Genomic DNA, 9,962 nt, shown 5'->3' with positions numbered 1-9,962 from the left:
CATTTGATGCCTTGAATTCATGCCCATGGTTGTGTAGGTAGACTAATAGAAATTCTCGGTTGGATAACACCAATTTTTATACCCTACCCAATATAGTGGTAAGGGTTTTTGTCTTTGTGCATTTGTTTGTAACATGGAGAAGGAAGCGAGATAGAGCCATAGTTACTTTTGAGGATCATCTTAGAATCACTTTCTGAGTCCGTCCGTCCCTCTGTCCATGTATTCTTGTGAACAAAATGCAGGTCGCATTTATTATCCGATTGGGATGCAATTTTCCAAATAATATTTTTTTTTGGCCCAAGGATACAGTCCATAAATACCACTGCCAAATTTTATCAAGATCGTCTCAGATTTGGATATAGCTCCCATATATATTTTCAACAGATTTCGGATAAATTGTGCACCAAATTTGCAATATCTGTCCAAATGACATGATTGCAAATCCGACCGAATTCAGTCGAGAAGCAAGTATATCAAAATTGCTGAATATTGTTTCAGATATAGCTATAGCTCCCCTATATATGTTTCATCTGATTTGGTGTTTAAGTCGTTTTAATATAATCTTTCTCGAAGTGATATCATGAATTCTATGGCAATGTTATTGGGTAGGCGAGGTAAAAATGTGCCGGTCAAATTTCGTAAAAATCGATTTCGAATTGGATATAGCTCCCATTAGTTCCCTCAGTTCCCACATTCAAATAAGCTTCATATTTGGTATGGCCTTCTTCTCTTAAATTCCCAAAATACAGGGTGACATAAAAAATAAAAAGATAAAAAAACTGCAACAAATTCAAACGAAATAATTTTTAAACATTTTGTTCGATGTTATTGAATGAAATCGAGAAATGTCGGAAATAGCATCAAATTTTAGAATAAGTTTAGATTTGGGCGAATTGGTCACCTTTGACACGAACTATGGCCTTCAAACGGCAAATGAAACCGTCTCACGCTGCCCGAATGTTGCTCTGCGGTATTTTGGCTCATTTCAGAGAAGCGCTTGCTTGAGGTGATCGACATTTTGGTATTTTTTTATTGCCAACCTTGCTTTCCAAAATACTCCAGACACTATAGTCCAACGGATTGGTATTCGAAGATTTTGGTGGTGGTGGCTGAAAATGAAGCGAGGATCCGCATTTTGTAACCATTCTTCGGTGGCGCGTGCTGAGTGCCATGGTGATGAGTCCTGTTTAAATGTCCAAGGTCTGTGGCCAAAATGTTTGCGTGCCCAAGGTTTTAATACACCCTCCAGAACCTTTTTGCGATAATATTTGTCCTTTATTCTGATGTCAACTATGGCGGCCCACACCATCACCATGACCGGCGCTTGAGTTCTGGTGGCCAACCGAAGCTGCACATTTTCAGCTGACCTCTTTGGCAAGTAAACATTTTGTTTGTTTACAAACTGCTCGACAACGAATGTTTTCTCATCGGAGAAAACCAAGTTCGGAAGTTCACCACTTTCGGCCAAGCAAAGCAACTCTTTAGCTCTTTTGAGATTATTTTCTTTCTGTTGCGATGTAATTTCTTGCACTTTTTAGAATTTCAATGGGTTAGGCCGAGCCTTGTCGTTAAAACGCCAAAATGCTTTTGTAGCTTGTAAACAATATAATGACCTGTCACTGTAATAATTTTAACAGCTGTCGGACGAGTGGCATAGAAATTACACCAGTCTAAAGTTGGTTGCAGTTTTTTCATCTTACCCTGTACTTTTCACTTATACATGCATTTTTACCCTCCACCATACTATGGAGGGTATGTTAACTTTGTCATTTCGTTTGTTACTCCTTGATGTCATAGCAATGCCCATCTATCTATGTATCTGTCTATAGTAATCACGTTATCTTTTGCACGAATTGAAAAAGAAGGCTAAAATTTTTCACACACATGTGTATTTTGTCTATAGCAGTTTAATTTTGTTGTTGCAAAATGGTCAGGCTTATCCCTTTATTGTTGTTTTTATAAAAACAACGTTTGTTTATTAGTGGAGAACGATGGTAATGTTTACCAGGGGGTAAGGCAGGGAATACCTAGGTTTCGGAAAGAGCCACCAATCCTCATCAGTTCCCTTGTTTTTGTCTGGGATATTCTCCCCAGAAGTTATTTTAAAAATAACTTCTATGACAAAAAACATTTTTTACCCAAGTGACGAGATCGTAAGCTCAATAGAAGAGGAACCAAAGAATTATATAAAACTAAAATTCTTTTGGAAAGTCTTCTAAATCTTACAACCGCACTTATAAACATTTTCATCTTTCTCCACTTGTTATGCTTTCGTTCAACCTGAACGAAGTAGCATAACCATGTAAGTTGGTTTTGTCTGTTACAACAAAAACCCCTTCGTCGACCGTGCCTTGTCTATAAATAGAACAGTGTGGCTTGTTTGTTCGGGATACCGTAGTATTTTGTTGTTGCAAAATGGTCAGGCTTATCCCTTTATTGTTGTTTTTATAAAAACAACGTTTGTTTATTAGTGGAGAACGATAGTTCGTAATAGGTCCACGTTTTCGTATAGCCCCCATTGTACCACCATATATTCGGTATTTGGACGATTTAAGCTTAATTTTCAAACGAAATTGTTTACAATTCGATATTTTGGGTTCGTAATGGGTTCTACCACCTATTACTGGCATTTTGCTGATTTTAGCCACATCTTTTATCAGATTTGTTTATACCCTCAGCCATATGGCTACATAGGGTATATATCATTTGATACGACCAAAACGTTTTAGACCCTAGTTCTCCTCGGACCAAATACGTTTCAGGACATTTGGTGTCGATCTAGCGATGTCCCTCCGTCCATCTGTTTGGCTAGTGCGCACGATAACTCTCGAAGGGAATATCCGATTTGATCCAAACTTGGTGCATCGTAATGTTATTCTCAAACTTAGACCGAGTTCGAAGATGGACAATATCGGTCCACTCCTTCCTGCACAGAAAGAGAAGGAATAATCCGATTTTGCTCCAACTTTGTAAATCCTAATATTTGCATCCGTGCTAGGTCAGGTGCGAAATGGACAATATCGGTCAACTACATCAAGGATCAACATGTTGAATAATTATAACTCTTATAAAATGTAATGTAGGTGTTCGATTGTCTTTAAATTCACCACTTCTTCTGGTAGCGCCCTCACAAAGGGTCAAAAGTTTGAATATTCATGAAGCTCATAAAACTCGAAAATAACATCCGATTCCATACATCTCAATATTTCCATCAACACAAAACCAAGATGGTAGAGACCGGACCATTCCTTCTGGTACCTCTCACACAAAGGGTCAGAGATTTGAACATCCAAAATGATCATAGAATCCGAAATAAGTATCCGGTGCTCTTTATACTTCACACATCTTAACATTTTCGATAACACAAGATCTGTTATGAAGATGATAGAGATCGAACCGTTCCTTCTGGTACCTCCCCCACAAAGGGTCAACATTTTGAACAGCCAAAACTATCATAAAATGCGAAATAAGCATTCGGTTATCTTAAAATTTCGCACATGCCATTATTTTTACTAACACAAGATCTGCTGTGAAGATGAGATATGTCGGCGCACTCCTTCTGGTACCTTCCCCGCATAAGGTTCAAGAAAGCGAAATAAGCATCCAACTGACTTGAAATTACCAAATACCGAACATTTTTGCTAACACAAGATCTGTTGTGAAGATGATATATATCTGGGAACACCTTCTGGAGCCTCATCCACAAAGACAATAGGGTAAGTGTACCAGTAGTCGGCACTTTTAGGATTTTCGCGTTTGTAATCGCTCACCATTCTGAGTGGAACTTTTCAATCATTACAAAGTTAATTTATTCAGATTTGAAATTTTGTATAGTTTTTGCAATAATAAATAAAGTTTTAATAACCTTTTATTAAATTTCATAAATTTGTAGTTTTATTAAAACAATGCTTTTTTGCCAGTAGTCGGCACCACTTGCCAATTGTCTGTATGGCATGTTGCAACAGTCGGCATACCAATTTTTTTGTAAGAATAATTAATGATAATAATAAATTAATTCATAAAAATATAATATTTTTGTTTAGTTAAACTGATTCGACGTCTTTACTGTACTTCTCTTAAGAATATGGATTGTTGAGGACTTTCACATACAGAAATTTAATTTTTATTAGAATAAATCATCTTTTCTTAGCGAAATTGTACACAAAGATAGCTGACAATATATTTGAAGTAAACAAAATATATTTAGTTATAAAAGTTTCATTTATTTGGGCTTAAAAATAAAAAGTGCCGACTACTGGGACATGCCGAACTTAGGCACACTTACCCTAGTTGTTTTTATAAAAAGAACAATAATAGGATTAAGCCTGACTTTTTTGCAACAACAAAATACTATGGTATCCAGAACAAACATGCCAACACTTTTAAAGGTTTTATTTGCGTCATGGTGGAGGCTATTAAGACTTATCGAATTATATTTTTTATACCCTCTGCATATATCATCTGATACCTATGTCTCTTTGAACCAAATCCGTTTAATGGCATTTAGAGTGTCCGCCCGTTCATCTGGCTGACTGATGCGCACGACAACTCTCGAAGGGAATATCCGATTTTGTCCAAATTTGGTATATCGTAATATTAATGTCAAACTTAGATTGAGTTCGGTGATGGCCGACATCGGTCCACTCCTTCTGGCGCCTTCCCCCACAAAAGGTCAAAAATTTCAAAGAAAATGATTTTTCTCATAGGGAAGAACTAATCATTCGATTTTGTGCAAACTTTGTAGTTTTTTCAGGTGCGTAAATGGACAATATCCGCCCACCCTTTCAAGTGCCTTCCCCACAAAGGGTAAATATTTGGAATATCTCTAACACTTATAAAATGTGAAATGAGAGTCCGATTGCCTTCAAATGATATATCCCAATAATTTTATTAACGTAAGATCTGGTATAAGATGGGATATATCGATCTACTCCTTTTTGGTACCTTCTCCACAACGGATCAAAACATCTATGAAGCTCATAAATAGCAGAATTAGCATCAGATTCTTTTCAAACTAAGTACATCTTAATATCTCTATCGACACAGGATATGTTGTGAAAATTGTAGATAAAAGCTCACTCCTTTTGGTACCTCCCGCACAAAGGGTCGAAATTTTGAATAAAATGCAAATAAGGCATCCAATTATCTTAAAATCCAACACATCCGAATATTTTTACTAAAACAATATTTTGTCTAAAGATGTAACATATAGGACCACTCCCTTTGACATCTCCTATACAAAGGGTAAAAATTTGGAATAACCTAAACTCTTAAAAAAATGCGAAATAAACATCCGATTCATTCGAAGCTTCACACATTTCTATAATTCCACTACCTTTAAAATTGTCATATATGACCCGGCAGCATATACCCAGTAAAACTTATTTCCCAATAAAGATCTTGTATTCTACTACGCATTTGCCAAAACGATAACACTGTCCTCTCTGCCGCTTCCGCCACAAAAACATTGAAATTAGTTTCCAATCTATAACAAAAAACGCCACACTCTGAAATGAGAACATTTTTAGACCGATGACTTTATTCTTACTGCGTTCTCTTCACAGTTAGTTTGAATTGAATATTGACTAATTGAAATTATTTTAATTTTATTTTGTGAAAACACTTGTCTCTCTTGGTAAATACAGAGTTGGTGTGACGTAGCTGTTCAAACAATAGTTTCACATTTGTAAATGAATGCATAACGAAAGCTATTAAAAGGTGTAGGTGATTCATTTAAACTTGAATTTATGCAAATGTAGTAAAAAAAATAGTATAAAGTAAGTTCCTTAGAAAAAGTACCCTTCAGGTCTAATTGAGCCCCTATTTTTTTGAAATTGTTTACTTTTTAATTTACCGGAACGAGTTTCACCAAATGGTAGAATTCGGTGGAATATGAAAAAATCAATTCAATTTAGGCTGATATTACATATGTGGTGAGCAATAACCGTAAAGTCGTGTAAAGATATATATCGAAGCTATAAAAAAAATCTGAACCGATCTAATAAAAGTTGGCAGAGATATTGTCGAACAGTATCTGATGTCCGGTATCAAATATGATTGTTGTGAAGTGCATATTACGCATGCGAGGGACTTTAACACCAAATCCGATTAAACATATATATGAGAGCTATAGCTATATCTGAGCCGATTTTCACCAGCATTTGATGCACTTGTTTTTAGGCTGAATTTCGTAATCAATAAAATTTGCAGAGGTATTTTGGAGCCCCATAGGTTATCTGGTACCAGATATCATTCTTGTGGAGTGCATATTATGCATGTGAGGGACTTAAAACCCCAAATCGGATGAAACATATACAGAGTGAGATAAAAAAAAAATACTGCAACAAAGTCAAACGCCATAATTTTTACATTTTTTTTCTTAAATTTTAGTGAGTGAAAGCAAAAAATGTCGGAAATAGCATCAAATTTAAGAATATGTTTAGATTTGTTCGAATTGGTCACCTTTGACACGAATTATGGCCTTCAAACGGGCAATGAAACCGTCACACGCTGCCCGAATGTTGCTCTGCGGTATTTTGGCCCATTCCCAGCGAAGCGCTTGCTTGAGGTGATCGACATTTTGGTATTTTTTAGTGCCAACCTTACTTTCCAAAATACTCCAGACACAATAGTCCAACGGATTGGTATCCGGAGGTTTTGGTGGCCATTGTGCGCTGAAAATAAAGCGAAGAACCTCATTTTTCTTTATATTTGGTGCAATGGTGCTGAGTCCTGTTGGATTTGCGGCCAAAATCTTTGCGTGCCCAAGGCTTTAATACACCCCCAGAATATTTTCGCGATAATATAAGGCATTTATTCTGATGCCACGGTCGACAATATACGAGCGGAGAGCGACCATCAAATGTTATGGCGGCAACACCAGGCCGGCGTGTGAGCTCTGGTGGCTAACCGAAAGTGCACATTTTCAGCTGACCTCTTTGGCACGTAAACACGATCATTTTGTTTGTTTGTCTGCTGGACAACGAATATTTTCTCATCGGAGGAAACCCAATTCTGCAGTTCACCATTTTCGGTCAAGCGAAGCAACACTTTAGCTATGTTGAGTCTATTTTCTTTCTGTTGCGGTGTAAGTTCTTGCACTTTTTGGAATTTCAATGGCTTTAATCCGAGCTAATTTTTCAATATTTGCCGAATGGAATATCGCAATATGTTCAGCTCACGGGCCATTTTTTCGGCCACTGCGACGTGGGTTTCTATCAAGTCGATCCTTTACTTTTCGAACCATTTCTGCTGATGTTGCTGTTTTCTCCCGTCCACTTCCTTGCCGTCGGGCTACGCAAGGAGCGAGACACAAACGATTTATTCACATTTAAACGCTGGAGTGCTCCAACGATAGCCAGTTGTGGTTTTTCCAGCCAAATATAAACAAATCACACCATCACGCTTGAATTCCATCACGAATAACTTTTTTTCTGGAAAATTCTCACCAAAATGCTTTTGTACGCTTGTAAACAATATAATGATCTGTCACTGGAATAATTTTAACAGCTGTCGGACAAGTGACTTAGAAATGATAGCAGTCTGAAGTTGGTTGCAGTTTTTTCATCTCACCCTGTACATGGGGGTCGATTTCCTCCAAATCTGAAGTACTTGTTTCTATGCTGAAATCGGTCGTAGGTGCCAAAATTCAGGTCAGTTCGACTGATATTGGTAATTTGGTGCACAATAAATCTGTTATTGATATATATGGAAGCTATATCCAAATCTGATCCGATCTTGATAAAATTTGACAGAGGTATTTCTGAGCTGTATCTGATATCTGGTACCATAGATCATTGTTGTGGAGTTTATATTACACATGTAAGGGACTTAAAACACCAAATCTGATTAATCATATGTATGGGAGCTATAGCCATATCTGTACCGATTTCCACTAAATTTGATGTACTTGCTTCTAGACTGAATTCGGTTGGATGTGCCAAAATTCAGGTCATTTGGACTGATATTGACCATTTGGTGCACAGTAAACCTGATATGGGATAAAGTTATAAATGGGAGCTATATCCAAATCTGAACCGATCTTGATAAAATTTGATAGAGCTATTTCTAGACTTTATCTGATATCTGGGACCATAGATACTAGTTGTGGAGTTTATATTACACATGTAAGGGACTTAAAAACCCAAATCGCATGAAACATATATTTAGGAAGCTCTAGCTATATCTGTATCGATTTTCAAAAATGATGTACTTGCTTCAAGACTAAATTTGGTCGAATGTGCCAAAATGCAGGTCATTTGGACTGATATTGGCAATTTGGTGCACAATTAACCCGAAATCGGTAGAGCTATATGGGAGTTATATCTAAATCTGATCCGATGATCACCAATTTCAATAAGGTTCGTCTTGGCCAAGCAAATATTATTTAGAAAATTTCATCTCAATCGCATAATTAATGCGACCTGCGTTTTGTTCACAAAAATGCATGGCCAGACGGACTGGCATGCATAAATCGGCTCAGAAAGTGATTCTATGAAAATCCCCAAAAGTAACTATGGGTCTATCTCGCTCTCTTCTCCATGTTACAAACAAATGCATAAAGACATATTACCCTTACCACTATATGGTGTAGGGTATGAATAGCTAGCTGCTACCTAGAAACAAGTTATACAGATCGTTACAAATCGTTCAATCATCAAAATACTCATCTATTCACCTTCTAAAATTCCATCATAGAGGCATCCCACTGTATTAAATAAATTGCACTGTTGTAACAAATGTTTAACTCGAACATCAAATATGTAACCAATATGTAAACATTGCAAAGGTGACAATTGAAATATTTTTCCGATCTAAAATAGTATAACGAATTAGTTCAATACAGACCTCTTATCAACGAATGTGAAAAATTCGAATTTTATAATTTTCCGATAATTAAAAAAATGATCGCAAAAATAAACCAAAAGTATGTAACATATTTTCTAACGGCAATCCTAACATTTACCACACTTCAATTAATCCATTGTGAGCCGCAAATAGGTAAAATCATTCAACAATATTATTTTCTTTGGATGTCTAAAAATTTATTTGCTTTGCTTTATTAAGCCTACAGCAACAGAACCCACCAACAAATTATTGTTCCCGCAACGGTTATTGAAAGAAGTGAACCCTTGGCCAATGGCTGTTACAATGAAACCATTAAGGAACCCGATCATAGCGACTTGAGTCGTTTCATTTACACCGAACAGTTGATATGTCCACCCGGGGTTAATATGACAGCAATGACTCAACACTACGCTAGGCCACAGACAAATTCTGGTTTTCCGCCCACTGCACCAGCGGATATTGGAAAATCATATGTCGCCCTACAACCTGTACCGACGATGCAGAACCACTCAGCATTTAATACTCACTACCAGAATCAATCATACGCTGTTAATGCCACGCCACCGTTGGCACCTGCCTGGCCAGCTCCAATGCCACCGACAGCAGCTGTTGCCCCTCCACGACCCATTGTAACAGAAAAACCTAACACTGTAACCTCACAAGTTATGGTCTTGTCTCAGAAAACCGGCCAGTATGCCAAAGAGCGAAAAGCTAATACCGCTGCTAATTTGTTGGTCGTCAAAACATATGTTATCGTTGTGTCATTGTTTTTGTTTTCCATATTAATGTAGAATAATTAAAAAATGTATTGACGGGAAATAACAATAAATACGTCTTGTGATACTGACAGTGGGTTTTAAAAATCAGTTTCGAAAATACTTGGTATTTATACCCTACACCACATAGTGGTAAGGGTATTATGTCTTTGTGCATATCTTTGTAACATGAAGAAGGAAGCGAGATAGACCCATAGTTACTTTTGAGGATCTTCATAGAATCACTTTTTGAGTTGATTTATGCACGTCAGTCCGTCCGTCCGTCTGTCCATGTATTCGTGTGAACAAAATGCAGGTCGCATTTACGATCCGATTGAGATGGAATTTTCCAAACAACAT

The 9,962-nt window shown here is 37.0% G+C and overlaps 1 protein-coding gene across 1 annotated transcript; it reads left to right on the top strand.

Annotated features, from left to right (window-relative positions):
- The first annotated feature begins 8,849 nt into the window (after nt 1-8,849).
- On the top strand, nt 8,850-9,696 carry LOC101899719 (uncharacterized). The gene is made up of 2 exons (XM_020039297.2): nt 8,850-9,000; nt 9,067-9,696. The coding sequence occupies exons 1-2, from the start codon at nt 8,904-8,906 to the stop codon at nt 9,636-9,638; spliced, it is 669 nt and encodes a 222-aa protein (XP_019894856.2). The 5' UTR covers nt 8,850-8,903; the 3' UTR covers nt 9,639-9,696.
- Nucleotides 9,697-9,962: the final 266 nt, after the last annotated feature.

This window comes from Musca domestica, unplaced genomic scaffold (assembly GCF_030504385.1).
Source record: "Musca domestica strain aabys unplaced genomic scaffold, Musca_domestica.polishedcontigs.V.1.1 78, whole genome shotgun sequence".
NCBI lineage: Eukaryota > Metazoa > Arthropoda > Insecta > Diptera > Muscidae > Musca > Musca domestica.
Note: the sequence above shows the minus strand (reverse complement) of the source record. Positions and strands in the feature narration are given on the sequence as shown.

What these genes read in the sequence shown, in the direction of transcription:
- LOC101899719 (XM_020039297.2), top strand. Translation starts at nt 8,904, where the DNA reads ATGATCGCAAAAATAAACCAAAAGTATGTAACATATTTTCTAACGGCA. An exon ending in CCATTGTGAGCCGCAAATAG is followed by an intron (nt 9,001 to 9,066) that starts GTAAAATCATTC and finishes TGCTTTATTAAG; the next exon opens with CCTACAGCAACAGAACCCAC.